Consider the following 15945-nt stretch of genomic DNA (forward strand, 5'->3'; position numbering starts at 1 on the left):
GACGCACATAAGGCGTCGACTTCGCCCCTTGCGTGTTCAGTTTTGGAGCGGCACAGTTCTCTGAGGGAACTGAAAGGTCGGAGGACAGTGATCTAACACATCGTCTAGCGCGGTCAGCGGCCAAGGTCACCTAATCGGGCCACTTGAGGTCGTTACCCGGTCATCTTCCTCGACAGAAGAGTAGTTGTCTGATGGTCTGAACAGCTGAGGTCATGCTTAATGTCCAGATGCTGAGAAGGCGACTACTCGCGACTTACGTGGCGGTGGTAGAGCAGCAAGCTATCATCAGTAACATCCTTAAAAATATAGGGAAGCATTAACCGATATTTCGATAAGGAGTTGACCAAATCTGAACTTTAGGTCGAAAAACACCAAGGACCAAAGCCTTCACTCTAATCCCCAAATGCTCCACCGAACGTATGCCTACCGCTACGCAAAAACTCACAATCTCTATCTTCGGCAAACTTTTGTTTTCGAGATAGGTAGTAACCTTGAAACATGAAGATAAAGCTACACGACTGTAAGGATAGATACCATAAATGATTGTGGTCGATGATCACGGACTAAAAAGCAACTTCAGCGAAATCATGGCGTGCATTTTTGGAACCTTTGAGAGAAAACCGTCAAATTTCCCAAAACTTCAGCTAATCCACAATATCTCATCTCTGCACAGTGCAGGGGTTCAGGCGTGCCGTGACGCCGCATCATCCACATGCAGCAATAGTTCAACGTGACCTACGTGATGAGCCGCTTTATAGGATCATACATCAGCGCCCAGTTGTCGGAGGAGATCAAAAGCACCAAGGTTCACCTGGATGGGTGGGTGTAAGAGGTTGATGGTAAGGGTGGCTGTTCACCTACTGGTCTAACGGAGAGAGCTAACAAGACCGGTTGGACATCTGATTGAGTCCAACGGCCGCCGAAAAACAACAACTTGTCATGGTGGGTTTTTCTTTCGCGCTCTGTTCAGGTCTTGAACGGGATCCAAAACGTTTCACTTTAAATTTGGGATAAATAACACGGCGATTGCCAAGTCTCAACAGACAGGCAAGAGAGGATTCATTTCTTTGTGAATAAAAATGCAGGCATAAAAAACAAATGTGTAGTATCTATCAAATGGAATATTGGGGATCGTGAAAACAGTCGTATTTCGTACCACTGGACCAGTCAACGTGATGCGTTCACTATACATACATCGCCCAATTTCGCCAGACTTGCTTACACTACAAACAGGAGACGACCATCGGCTCATGGCAAATTCACCCAGCCAAAAATAACGATCATGATGCAATATCAACGTGCCCCATCTTGCTCCACACCTGCTCCAGATTCATAGTGTCAAGGAAGTGAAGGACTATAGTGTTGAGGAAGACGAGTCTTGGAAGAATCACACGGTATACTGCAAATGCACATGGTTTGAACATGGATAACAACCATGGCAAGGAACAGCATGGACTATGGATCGGTGTCCGGTTTTAAACTTCCAACAGGCTTCAGACAAACTTACAAGTTACAACTGAGCCAGTTACAGCGTCATAATAACTGAGCCAATCGTACTCAATACATCGGTCTCAGCTGCGCGGACGTTCAAGGACGGAAGGGACATTCACTCACACCGGGGTCATGACCTACAGGTGGAAACTATGTCACCGATAGCCGGATAATGACACCGAGTTCGCAGCACACCTCAGACAGACGGAAATTTCCTGACGTCATAATAGCCGAACCGGCCGCGACGAGACCCATTGTGCGCTGAAAAATACGCTCGCTACGTTTAACTACGATAAACGTTGTCCGCAGACTTTCGACATCAAACCAACTTAGCCAAGTAAGAGGTTACGGAACAATTCAAAGAAAGTAAAACCATTTGTTTCCAGCAGTGCGCTAGAGCGTAACCAGTGCCATAGCGTCACACCAATTATGTCGCCCGCATCTCCATCCCCCGCGCCACCGTCACAGACAAAAGTGGCTTCGTCACGACCCAGTCACGGTTGCCCTGTCGACCGTGACATCCGCAAACCATCGCGTCACGAGTACCGCACGGCTACCGCACGTCCCAATAGCTCCTCAGAGCCCCAGCGTGTGCTCAGACTTCAGAGTGTGTGCCATCAGTCATAGCCTATTTTTCCAGGATCGACCTAGTTTGCTGCGAGTCATAAAGATTGCTGGAACCTGGTGCTTGTGTGGTCCGCACACGGGTGTTTGGACTATTTTCATTGATGTGGGAGTCTGTTGAACGTGTTTTTCAGCAAGCAGCTTCTTATAAGAAAGCTCTAATCATATTTGCACTTCGAACAAAACTACTCAGTAGCTAGCTAACTAACGAGGATGAGTAACGAGGAAGTCAGTATGAGAACTTTATTAAAGTTCAGCGATTTCACCTCATGGTCTACATAAATAAAGCTACTTTGAGCAGACCCAGGCGGTTCTAAACTCAAAAACGTACGCCACCACATCACTTTCGCCACCCATTACAATTCACAATGAAAGCAACGAAACCTCCCAGCACTATCCGGCAAATTGCTGCTTGCTTGACCAATCAAAGAACATTTGCCCTGCACATTTTGCACAGAACCGCAGGTAGGGCCGCGGTGGCGCACGCGAACCTCCCTCCCTCCCCTAGGGGAGCCGACGGTGTGCAGTTTTGCGGACGGCGGCTGTCACAAGGCCATCACCTTGGTAACCGGTAAACAGGTGACTATCCGCGACCGAGAAGCGACAGGTGAGTGCCAGCATGACCGCCGACGGCGCCGCCGGGCCCAATCGATGGCACCACCCCCGCCCCGGCCCGCAGGAACCGCTGGCCGCCCCCGCCCCCGCTCCGACCTGGACCGGGGGTCGTCGGCCGCCCCCGCCCCGAACGGAGCAGCACCTTGCCTGAGGCACCGCCGATCCGTTCACGGTGTTCACTCGATAGGCGGGCTTTTGAACTGACGACACCGTGGGTGGATCACGGGCAGGCCACGTGCAGCGCGCTTCAGGTCCTTGCACTGGAACCGGTGGTCGTCGAGCGTCTGAACGCGAAAGTTTAACTGCGAATGGCAAACTTAAGCGGAGGTAATTTTAAAATAGCGGGGTAACTTTGATCAATGAGATCCATCCGCCGGCTTCCTTCCTGGAAGTATCGGTCGCACACGGACGCGTTCACGGTTCGTTCCTCCCAATCCCACGAGTCCGTTTGACCGCACCCCGCAGTACCGCTTAGTGGCTCCACAAGACCGCGCCAGTGCGGTAAGCTATGATTAAATGCATGCACTCGCCATTCCTTCCAAGCCGCACGTTGAATTTACTTCACATAGCGATAACGTTATCAATCCACAGATTCACCTTCGTCGTTTTCAGCGTCATTATCAATGTACACCGCAACTATCAACCCTTCAATCGTCCCCGTCTCTCCAAACAAACTCCGGACCTTGACGATAGCATCGGTCCCTAATGGTAGGTCCGCTGTCGCAAATGTCAACCGCTACTGCTAACGCCACTCGCCGTCGCTAACTCCACGTGTTGTTGACGCTTTAGCCCACAGCATTTCCAGTCACTCATCGCGCAAACACCCTCACCACCCTCGCTCAAAGTCATTGGGGAGAGGGAGACGGGCGTATACCCCACCCTGCGCCCGCATCGGCCCACAATGCTGGCGTCGGCAGCTGAATGGTGTCAGCGCGTGCTTTCCACCAGCACACGGGCGCAATAGGCGCCGCTGTGATCAGCGGAACGGTGACGGCTGGAGCATAACCGCCGCGTGTTGTTGCGGGATATGTAGTCAATACAGAGTCAGTGCGGAGTCTGCGGTGGGTTGCATTGCGTGTTGACGCTCCACAGGGGTCTGGAAGGCGTTGTTCTTCGGGTGACCGGCTGACGTTGAAATGCGTGACTGGCTGCGTGGGTGCGCCGCACTCCATCGTCGGCAGCTGGGCAGGTCTCAGGCATGTCCAGGGTAGGTCTCACCACGGTTGAGCACGTCTCGGACACGGCTGAGCACTTCTGGACACGGCTGAATAGGGCACGCCCCGAACCGGCACGACCCAGGTCAGCCCAGTCTTCTCACCGATGACCGCTGCTTTCTCTGCCAAATTCGGTCGCCCCCGCGCCGCCTACTCGTCCGGGTATAATATTTCGTAGTGTTCCAGCCTCCCACACGTTCGCCCGTCCACCGGGACGACGGGTGCGTTGGCCTGAAGAGACCGCTGCCGCAATGGGAGGATGCCCATGGCTGTAAGTCCCAGTCCCAGTATGTCAGTAAGTCTCAACTCTCAATAATCATGGACGCACTCTCAGCAGCCTGAGATGCAGTCTTGGTAGTCATGGACGCGGTCTCGATACGTCTGGGACGCAGCAGGAATGTTTATTGGTTTAGTGACGGCCGCTGCACTGTGCAGAGACGCAGACCTCCAGTGTCACCACCAGGGAGGTTAGATAGGTCCAGTGATCGTCACTGATGGGCTTCGTGGGGAGTCGGATAGAAGAGGAAGCACGATGAGCTGGTAGGCAAACAAAATAGTTAGTACCCGGCCATCCGTGCTGCCGTGTGGCCTGCGACAGTTCCGGCATGATGTAAACGAGTCACTCACGCATCCGTGCTCAAAATTTTTCATCAAAACAAAAATCCTTTTAAGCCAAACATACCTACTCCGGCGACAACAGCATACGTTATCGCGTGTGTGGACGTAACAAATGGAATATGACCAATGGGAATAATCCAACGCAGGGCTCGTCGGGCGCATCAGCGGAATAGCAGCCGTGTTTGGAGCGACACAAGCCGTACGAATAGCCGCCGTCGTGTGCCGACAGCACGCTATCACGGCCCGAATATAGCGTCACGATAACTGTTGCGCGGGCTTAGTCAACACGCCACGGTCCGGAGGGGCGGCCAGGAACGGCCCAGGTATGGAGAGTACGCAGACGGGGACCGAGAATGGCCCAGAAATGGGGAGTAGGCTATGACACTTCACAGTCATCCCACCACCAGCGCCTTCGACCACTTTACAACTCAACTGGCCTTGCGATAGCGTTCCAAATAAAAACTCCCAGTCATCCTGGGCGCGACAGAACCGATATGACGCAACGGCAGTGACAATTTGGGCGCCCTTCTCCGTCGCCGTCACCTCCGCCAGTGCCGCCCCAAGGATCAGGAAGCCTGCCGGCGCGGCCCGAAGAGGTGATCATGTGGTCCAGCCTCGACCCAGTTCCGGCCCGACCCCGGCAGTGGAGGCGGCTCACCGCGAGCCGGAACGACACCGGTCAGCCGAGGGGAGGCGGGTGAGATGGCACACGGCCAGCACAGGGGAGAGGGAGGCGCGGTCGAACGATCGACCGGAAGGGGGGGGGGGGGGCGGAGACAGCCAGGCAGGAGAGACATGGCGGGACCGGAAGGAAAGCACAGGCAGCGCGGTGGCAACACATAGAACAGAGCGCAAATGCGACATACATTGGTGAACCTTGGGGGCGAGTTTTGGTAAGAGCTAGGCTAGGAACAGCAGGGACAATGAAGAAACATGGTCGGCCCTGGGGCAGGCTTTGCGTGGGGCTAGGGACCGGAGGGAAGGTGACGCGGTCACTGGAAGGACACGATGCAATCATGCGGAGCGGCCGGTCAACACGGAACCAACGCCCATTAGACACGAGCCAATCTCGCGGTGACGAGCGAAAACAGCTCCTACGGTTACGCTACAGCCCAGCGGTCACCGTGGTCACCGACTGGGAACGGCGCTACTACCAAAGGACAGAGTCTAACGCCCGATACACACAGCGGAACAAATAGGACGGGTATATTTAGACGTGACGCTTGTCTCGAAAACAACGGAATGGGTCCTCATTTTGAGAAGGGCTTCGGCGTTCCCAAAGGTCTGTCGTTTGTAGTTAACATTAGCCAACAGCTATCGGAGCTAATGGCAGTTGTGAGCTGAAGGTCGCGTTAGCTGGGGTGGCATTAAACCAACTGGGCCAAAGTGCGGGGCCAAAGGTTACACACGTGCCTCCACTGAGTCACGGCAGCAGAGGACCGAAAGGCATAGAAACGGTCCACAGGTCACATCGGTCTCGCGCTACAGACACTTATAGATCACCTTTGTTTCACGTTTGTGGACACTTGTAGAGTATAGGTCAATTGAAAGGGGAACTAAAAGGCAGAATGGAAAATATTTCCTTAAGTATTCTATTCAATAAAAGCAGGTAAGTAGAGCAGGCTCATCCAAAAGCCCTGTGATCATAGATGGCGGATTACTAGGAAACGGGCGTTATATCCTGGAAAGTTTCCTCCGTGAGACGACGGTGACTTGCTGGGAAGCCACGGCCCATTTCTACTGCATGCCACACCACGACGGGCCACTTATGTAGCGTGATTGAATTCGAGCGCACGCGACAGCCGAGTTTCACCACGGGAATCAAATGCCTCCGATAAAGAGAACGCTCGCGCCCATCTGAGCACGCAAGTCATTTACACGCACTGTAAATCTCCATGGATGTATCAGCGAATGTCACAATTTCGACTGTCGTGCGTATATGATCTTGGATGGAACCTAAGCTACCTGCAACTAGCAACACCCATAACTTATGACAATGTATCAACCATGAGTGTTTCTCTGTCAAACGAGAGCAGCTTCCTATAACAAACTGACAGCAGATTCCGTGACCTTCGCCACGCCAACACACCAGTCCCGTCGGCCGGTCGGTCAGCCACCTACAGCTACACGGCTCCGTCCCGAGGGAGCGAGAAACACCGCAGTCACCATCGCCCATCACTCATCCGCCGGGCCGTGGAGGCGGCGTGATGGACGCTTCCCACCGTCAGCAGTCTCCACCCGGGCGAGACTGCACTCACAGCCGGTACAAACACCGCGCCGGTGCAGCCGCGGTGCAGTTTGGGTGCACCCAAACTGCACTCTAGGAGTGTGTAGAACTGTATAAATCAAGCTATCGCACAGGCCCGTTTGAGCTCTACACTTCTTCCATCGGCAAAGTCCAGAAATACAAACATCCCCGTGCGGCGATAGCTGTTCAGTCCTGAATCCCACCGTCCGACAGAAATTCCGAGCGGACCGGGCAGCGGTTCTGGCCACGTCAGTGCCAGCGCGGGTCACGCGCAGCCAGCGCACAAAGCCAGCGGTAGCGCAGTCAGCTGTGCGGTTTCCACCGCGGCAAACACCACGCTGGTGACACATGCGGCAGGCGGTGGCATTCGACAAAGGCCAGAGTACGGCAGAGTGGCACTGACAGCGACTGTCAATCTCGGCGGCAGAGAGTTGCAGCCAGAGATCGTTAAATGCCGAATCCAATAACATCCACTCCGTTTGGAGCTATTCCGAAACATTTAGGATCAGCACAACACATTTAAATTTTGAACTTTTTTGCATTTTAAATCTGAGTGCCGAAGAAGCTCAGTGGCCAACAGTCCATATTGCATCACAGTCTACCAGCAGTCTATATTACATCACAGGACACGATCAGCTATCGTAGACAGCAGTGGGTACCTACAGGAAACATGCCCGCACGACCGGCCGACTGCAGGGGCCGTGTGCCGTGTCCCTGGCACACGGAGCCGCCCCCGCCCCCGCCCTCAGGGCTGCTGTGACCGGACGGCCATCGGAGAGATAGACACGTAGCGCCAGTGCCGGCGGGGAGACCGTGGCAGCGCGAAAATGTGGCACAGTGTACTGTGGAAATACGGGCACGATTCGCGCCGTCTGACCGGCCTGTGTGGTCCCACAGTGGCAAAAATATAGAAGAAAACGCATAAAAAACCTGGGGCAGCCGAACGATGCAACTGGGCAAGACACCGTGGGATACTAAGAAATCAAGCCCACGAACCCTCGTAGGATGTTTGACCTAGACACAGTTCTCATTGTAATTGACTAATCACCCGTCGAAATCCGCATCAATATTCGCGCTGGGAGTTAACCCGCGCCCTGCTGGGGGTCCTGGATTTCCACGCCCTGCTGGGGGGGGTGTTTGAACACCCCCCCTTCTAACTCGGCTCCTGGGCCACGTAGCGATACGCGGAAGGCGGCGTTCGAAAGAGCGTCAAAAATAATGACGAAATCACTTCGGTCAATTTTTTGGTCAGGTCAAAGGTCAGGTCACCAGAGGTCATTGAAGGCAAAATTTCGCCGATTTCCAGGTCGAATGTCGACAATTTCCAAGAAGCCAACGCATAACTCGGGAACCAATAGAGCTACAGCGCCGCGGAAAAGCGCATTCGATAGCCCTATTAACGCCCTTTCTGAGTAATGTTCTCAGATTTGACCTAACGTCAACGGTTTTGCCTGCAGGGGGCAAAAACTGCAAAAATAGCCGATTTTTTCGGAAACAGTTTTTCTGTAATAAATTTTGACCCAAGCCTTGTACGAGCTTACTTTTACCGGCATCGTGTTCCTCTCGTCAAGACGCATCGAATGAACTATAACTTGACCTTGAAAGGTCAACTTGAAAATTTGACCTCAGGTCAAGGTCATGACCTGACCGGAAAGGGTCATGTTGCATATCAGTCGATCCGCATCGTCGAGCTGAACACATCTAAGGCGTTTTCATCGCTCTAGCATGCCTCTATCAAAAGTTATTTGCGAAAAACTGTTAGATACCATTCGTGACCTAAGATGACCTCAGGGCATAAACAGGGGTCACGGACACCATTTTCATGTTCAGTGTGTCTAAACCACTTGTAATTCAGTGTTTGGGAGTGTTTATAATGTCTTTCGTCCAAAAGAGGCGCATTTCAATTTTCTCCCATTGACTTATAATGGGGAGGTCGCAAAATTGACCTGACCTTAGGTCATCGATATCAAAATTCTGAGATATACATTTTGTACATGCTATTGCTCTTAGCAATCGCTGAAAGTTTGAAAGCGATCGGTCACTCGGTGTAGCTATGACAGACATTGAAACTTTTTATGAGGTGAGGTCACTTCAAGTGACCTGGTGACCTGACCTTGAATGACCTTGGTCTGAAATTTTCACAACATGTGTAGAATTGATGTATGATAAGGTGTACCAAAAACGGCGTCGCTCCGCGCCGCCGTTTTTGAGATATTCGCGAAAAACCACAAGGGGGGGTGTTCAAACACCCCCCCCCAGCAGGGCGCGGGTTAATGTCAGAAGCGGTGATCATCCTGGCCAGAGACCATGACCCACTACCCAGTGACCGGCGTCCTAGACCCCACACGCGACAGATGAGGACATGCGACCGTCTTGTCGGTCATTATGACAAGACAGGCGGGCATATCTGTCGAGAGTCAGAAGATATCTTCCCCACACATACAAATGTAGTACACTTTCCTGACCAGCCTCTAGACAATCTTAATCACAGCGTCAGGTCACCAGACCAGGTCAGAAGCAGACGGCCGAGAGAGCACACAGCCCAGTGGAGCGTCCGCCACTGTCACGTCCCAGACCACAGAACCCCGACCGAGCGTGACCGGGGATGCCGCGCTCTGGCTACCGGTGCCACTGTGCGGTACCGGTCCGGGGATCTATAGGCTGTGTATTGGGAGGTGATACGAGCGGTGGCTGAGAGAACAGCTGGCACTGACTTGCACCGCTCCCAGTCTCAGCGGACTCACACCGGTAAGCGGCCAGTCACGGCGCAACTGATGAGATAGCGTCGTTAAAAGTTAAAGTCCCAGGTCATTAAAATGGCCTTGGGAACGAACACACAAGGCATTAAGGCAGAATTCCCATGGGATACCCACGACAGCAATGGCGAACGCCACTTATTCACTCATCATTCTTCCCGCGCTCTCCCTCCCACCATCCACCTTTAGGAGCTCCTCACTACTCCCTCATCATGTTTTCCTCCCAAACGATCCTCACATTCCACATATGGCTCTTCCCCTGCCAGCTCAATCTAGGCTTGGTTCCAACATGAATTCGAAAACATAGTCATTCTTCTCCTCTGGTTTTGCCGAAACAGCTCTCCCCTCAGCTCTCTCAACACCAGAAAATATTGGAACGGCACTGCACGAGTTGGCTGCACGGTCACGACCATAATATCTATCTGCAACCATCGCGCCCAACTACGAGGAAACAGCCGCGAACCACGCCCGATACTCGAGGATAGGTAACGAGTTGCTCAGTCACAACGGGAAATCCGACCTAACCAGCCGCTAGTTAACTTTTCTGCTGCACCGTCGACGCAGACTGCAGACCGACTGGTGCAATGAGTCAAGTTGTTACTATAGGCGGGAAGGTAATGAAACTCATCGAACTCACTTAATTCCTGCAACAATCGTATCAGCTGAGGAGTCACGTTCGTTCGTGTCTCATGCTGTCAACTTGTGCTTGTCTATACCAAGTGATCGTTGGCATACTCTTGCCGCTTTGAAGGTCTAGCGACGGGCATCAAAGCACCGTGGCGGAGATCCAAACAGTGTCGATTTAGCCACCTGTCACATCGCTCGCTCGAAATGCCACGGGGCACGGAGGCATTGTATGTCTTCAGAAGCGGAGGCGAATAGCTACAAATAGAAATATCTTTAAGCATCATATCGACTCAGGTTGCCCTTGGCTTGAATGTATGGGTACCGCATGAAGTTTGCCATCTACTTCACTTCACGTATGTTGATTCTGCTACACATAAGGATACAGGCATGCATGCATCTATGGCAATGGCATGCATCGGATACTGACCACTGGCCAGCCCCAGTGCACTTGCAGGTCCTCGAACGGAGACGAGCCCCAGGTATTTTTAGCTCGGTCTCGCGTCCGGCGTCCTCCAGGCTAATAGATAAGGCCGACATGAGGCTTCAAACATGTTGCTACTACATTGGTATGTGGTGAAACTCGAGGACTGAGAGATGATGCCTGCAAGTGACGCCCACGCAGGGAACTCAGAAATGCGCCGCCTGCAGAATACATTTAATAAATTATTATAACCTTACAATCCTCTTCATAAAGTGACCGCTCGGTCGTTACCAACAATACCATCTTTGTTAAATATATCACAGTCTTATTATATTCCCATTTATATCATATCACAGTCTCGGTCGGAGGGCTGGCACATGAATCATCGATCGAGATACGAACACAGTCGATGTTTTTACTAGCATTGGCCAGCATAACGAGTTTCGCCCCATACCAATGTAGTAACGACACGTAGAAATGAGCGCCGACGTCATATCAGACTCTCACCATCCTCTAGATGGTGGTCGGAAGCAGATGACTTTGGTGGTTAAATTCGGATGCGCACCGCTGATCACAATGCACGGAACACAATGGGCGCTGAGTGAAATGATACCACAGTTGCATTACATCCGTTACGGCGCAATTGCTTTATTGCTTTACGTGGATCAATACATTGCACAGTACAGAGTCCATAACGTCTTTCTATCAGGCATCTTCTGCTTGCACAATGCACCACGTACATTGCACAACGCAACTGGCTCAATTTCATCTATTATCAAAACATTTTTTAGTTCAAATTTAGATTGCCGGCGTCCGGATAAAATGCGACGCGTTTCAACATTCATTTGTAATGTCGTTATCGCTGCTGAAGTGCGATTAAGCTCGCTCTTTTGCAAAGCTTGCAGTATTTTCCGGTACTTACCTAACCTTTCTTTTATTCATGTTTTGTACGCGGTCATGAACCCTCAACGGATGAATGGTTGGCTAACAATTAACCAATCACAAACAAAACAGAACAGAGTGCAGTGCTCGCATGATGACTACTTTGCATGTCTCCGCAACCAGAGCCCCTATCGCAATCACCATTCAGAAAACAGCCTACCTAATGCGACCCCTAACTGAGTCAGGCATGCCACCAGTCCATTACTCTACCGTAGCGCTCAACGTGCTCCCTAGTCTGCGCTTCTTACCATAGCTGTCTCAGTTTTTCTTTGTTATTTAAAGGCGAACAGGCGCAACACCAGAGGTATCGTTGCCTTTACATTAAAAAAAGTAAATCCTTTAGTACGATCTTCATCATCCCACCTTGCATCACTGATAAATTTAGTAGAATAAAACCATAAAAAGTTTTTAACTGCCTTTTGTTTCAGTTACCCAATCCTAGCACCCACGTTCCATGAGAGCGAGGGTGAGCCGTCTCGACAGTTCACGACCCTAGTCGCCGCGCCGCCACCGCCGGCTGGCCGCTGATGACGTCCGTCCACATCATTCGACGTCATCACCGCTGACGTCGGAGAGCTGATGACGCCAGCAGGTGGTCGTTCCCAGCGCCCGCCGCGACCGTTTGACGAGCACGAGCGGTGGGAGGCGACTGCCGCGGGGGTGGCTCGGTCGTAACGCCGACCTCAGACGTCCGTCACAGTTGGACCGGTGGACTGTGCCGGCCGACCGACCGTGGCTGCTACCTGGCCGGCGGAGCATGCTGGCTGACCGGCAGAGCTCGCTAGCTGACAGGTCGCCCTCGCCTATACCAGGATTTAGGAAGTTACAGGACCGCTGTCCTTGCCCCCGTCACAACCGGCGAGACAGTTCCGTCAACCAGCGGAAGCGTGTGCCTGTATCTGCGTGGCTATGCCACTATTATCCACAGCTGAGAGCCAAAAACTCACCGTTTGGAATCATCACTTAGGAGAGTCTCCAAGGCTGCTATCTACTAGCCCTGAGTTTGGCTCGTCCGCAATTTTGTTCACCCCTGTGGCTTCTCAAATGTTGCCAAATAGCTACCTACAGCCGTCATACACAATGATACTGCGACACCCATCCCTGTCGGTCGGCCCTGAGACACCCACCCATCCCTGCCCCGGCAGTCTGTAGATGTGCTACAAAGGTCACTTTGCAAAAAGCGGAACATCTAAGCAAATGCCTTTAAGATCATAGTTCAACGCCCCTATATCTCAGATCAGAGTTCGCCAAGTGGGGTCCACTGGCCCATCAGGACGACCGGCGGAGAGGTCACGCGTCGAGGTCGCCGGACCCAGCCTGGTGACCCCACAACCCAGCTCGGTATGGCCGCATGGCGATTGCCGGGGTCGCCCACCGGCCACCCCAGCCTGGTGACCCCGCTAACCAACCGCTCAGCGGGAGGCGGATGGTAGCAGGCAGCGGCCCTCAAGCCTCAGAGTACCGTAGTCACTGGGCCGTGAGCTGCCCAGCTGACCCAATCACTAATCAGCGCACAGAGTCTGATCAAATGTCAGGTGCGGTGAGTCAGAGACGGCGAGTGACCGACGTCAGACTCACGGACAGACGCGGCACAGTGCAGCAGCAGAAGAGAGCTGACTCATCAGCCGTGGGTCATATTCACGGCCGTGTACTGGCGAATGTTATCATCCATGTCAGGAGGGGGCATCTGAGAACGCAAGCCAGCAGAATATGTGTAGAGCCTGACTTGATAATGGTCAGATATCGATACTGAGGATAAGAGAGCACCACTTAGCTGCGATCAAAGTTTAGAAAAGCAGCGCAGTAAATTCTGCGAAGGCGGTAGTGTAGGCATGCAAACGAGAGTCGCGGTGTTTTCATCAGAACGTGCGCTATATATTCCTGGATGACCTGACCGTAGGCACTGCTACGCCGTGTTTAAATCACGCCACCCAATGAGGTTATTTGCATAGCGGGTAAAACGCTGAAAAGTCCCACAGTACCGCTATCTAATGTTGTGAACGTAAGATCCAGCAACAAATAATGCGAGCTTCATGGTCATTGCTGCAGATGTCATGATGTAAACGTTATGAATGCTGCCTTAAACCGAGAAGCTTCAAGTGAGAGGCCATCAGTGTCTAGAAAGAATGTCTAAATGAACACGCATTTTGCCGATGAAATCGTGACTGCTAGTCACCACTATCGCCATCCAGACGCGGAATACACGACAGTAGGATCTCTCAGCATTCCCCGGCCCTGTAAGTATTGCATGCACACTGCACAGCGTTCACCCACCCAGCGCACAATATCTGCCCCGGCGGGACTCACCTGTCGTAGACGCGGCAGGTGGACGTGTTGACCCGGCGGTCACTCAGGTAGCGGCGCCGGTCCTCGAACAGGTCCTTAATGGCCGTCACACCCATCACAAACACTAGCGGCAGCATGGCCACCTCGCGACCAAACGCCGATATCTCCGGCACCCAGTTCAACAGCACGATAAACAAAAAGTACAGGTTGGCGAACCGGTGAAACTGCTCGAACAGGTTCTTTGGCAGAAATGAGAGCACCGTGTACTTGGTAGTCCGCACGTAGTTGTTGGCGAACGCCGCGTTCGGGTGCTGTTTGGCCGGAGTGTCCGGCGGCACGGTGTGGTTTGGCACTACGACTCGCACGCGCGCCTCCTCCAGCGTCTTTTTGCGCCAGAAGCAGAGGCAGTCGAAGAGGGAGGAGGTCTGCTGGGTCTGGCGCAGCGTGTACACACTCTCTGAGCGGCTCGCCTGGCGCGAGTGGCCGCGGAACAGACTATCAGGCCGGGAGCCGTGCCGCTGGCGCGCCGTCGAGCCGCGGCCGCTCCGCTCGCGCGCCTCATGGCCCGGCGGCAGGGTGAACTCGGTCTTTGAGCCGGCGCGCGTCACCTCGTCGAGGCCCTCCAGGCCCACGCCGCCGTGGCTGAAGGCACGCGCGTGGCCCCGGCGTGCCGTGCCCGCCCGCTCGGGCCCTTTGAGGATGGACGGTCCGGGCAGCTGTGTGCCCTGACTGGCCGACCGCACGTGGCCGCGCCGCTCCGGCGAGGTCGGGTTGTGGGACACGGTGCGTCCGGCCGGTGGGTGGGAGCGCTCCAGCAGCGCGGCCGCCACCGCCGAGCCGGCCGCCGCCGCGCCCGCCGGCGGTGTTACACCATCAGCTCCCTGTGCGGCCATGCTGGTGCATCTGGGAAATAGAGCAGGATGAGCCAGGGTGAACAACTGAGAAATAAATCAAAATGTGTCAATACACTATCATGGCCTTAGAAGAGATCAGCAGAGACAAGATATGTGTGTGTGTCATTTAAAAAGTTAGTAAAAAGTATTGGTGTTTATTATAAATTACTTTTACCATCACATCAAATTTTCACTAGAATTAAGATATATCCCTGATCTTGATCTAGGAAGCTAACATTGAAATGTAGGCATTGAACTGTACGGATAAATGTAACTTTAAAAAGTGTCTGATCACAAATCAAGCTAACTGACAAATGCTAAAATACTAACAGCTAGGAACATCCTTAATTTTAATTCATTATTCAAGGGATGAATGAGAGGCCCTTTCCTCATAGCCATTCAACAAACTTCTAGGAAGAGACCATATTGATAACTAGGGACTAGGTAGGTAACTTCAATTTTCACAGCATAGCAGTTGGCTTTTGTCATAAGTCAACCAAAGTAGCTTGGACTGCCAGAAGTTTCAGAGGTGTCAAGCATCAAATGAACTCGTAGGTCGTAACTGAACCAAAAACTGAAGCAGATGAATCATTGAATAAGGAAAATCATTCAATGACAAATTATATTGGAGGAAGGTCAACAATATAAAGTGGACATCATGTGAAGATAAAAATTGTTTGAAAATCAATCTCAAAGGCAAAACTATTGATATCAGTGAGTTGCATCATGCAATGAAAGTTAGTCAACTCATTCATAGGAGATAAAATGATAGGAACCTACTGTGGTGCACGACATTTTACATTGCATATGATTAATCATGAACATAAACCTGACCTAATTGTATAAAAAACATAACTTTCCATATTATTTTCTAGGCACCATTTGATCGGCGCCAAAACTCATAGCACTGCACGCCAATTATAGTAACATTAAGCTTTTCAGCGATAATTGTTTCAACCCCAAACCATCTCATTAACTGAAACTTCGTTTGTAGCCACATAAAACGAGTCATATTGACCTACCCGCTATTTCAGAGACGCACGAAGCAGACACCACACGACACGAAGACCGCCGGACAACAACTGAAACAAAACTGACACCTCACGAAAGCCCGGGGGCAAACAGCTGATTGCGTTTATCAAGAGGTAAAAAAGGCACATCTTTATCAATCTTGTACATGATTCTTTCGCCAGATTCTTAATATTTTGAT

At 52.1% G+C, this 15945-nt stretch overlaps 1 protein-coding gene across 1 annotated transcript in view; it reads right to left on the bottom strand.

Moving 5' to 3' along the window:
* The window catches only part of LOC122389924 (phospholipid-transporting ATPase VA-like), a 65476-nt gene extending 49626 nt beyond the window's left edge, over positions 1-15850 (bottom strand). Inside the window, exons 1-2 of the mRNA XM_043382430.1 lie at positions 15758-15850; positions 13864-14745 (exon numbers count right to left, since the gene is read on the bottom strand). Coding sequence (XP_043238365.1) covers positions 13864-14735 — 872 coding nt within the window. The 5' untranslated portion in view covers positions 14736-14745; positions 15758-15850. The remainder of the gene's footprint in view (positions 1-13863; positions 14746-15757) is intronic.
* Positions 15851-15945: the final 95 nt, after the last annotated feature.

This window comes from Amphibalanus amphitrite, unplaced genomic scaffold, assembly GCF_019059575.1.
Source record: "Amphibalanus amphitrite isolate SeventyFive unplaced genomic scaffold, NRLGWU_Aamphi_draft 000376F_arrow, whole genome shotgun sequence".
Lineage (NCBI taxonomy): Eukaryota > Metazoa > Arthropoda > Thecostraca > Balanomorpha > Balanidae > Amphibalanus > Amphibalanus amphitrite.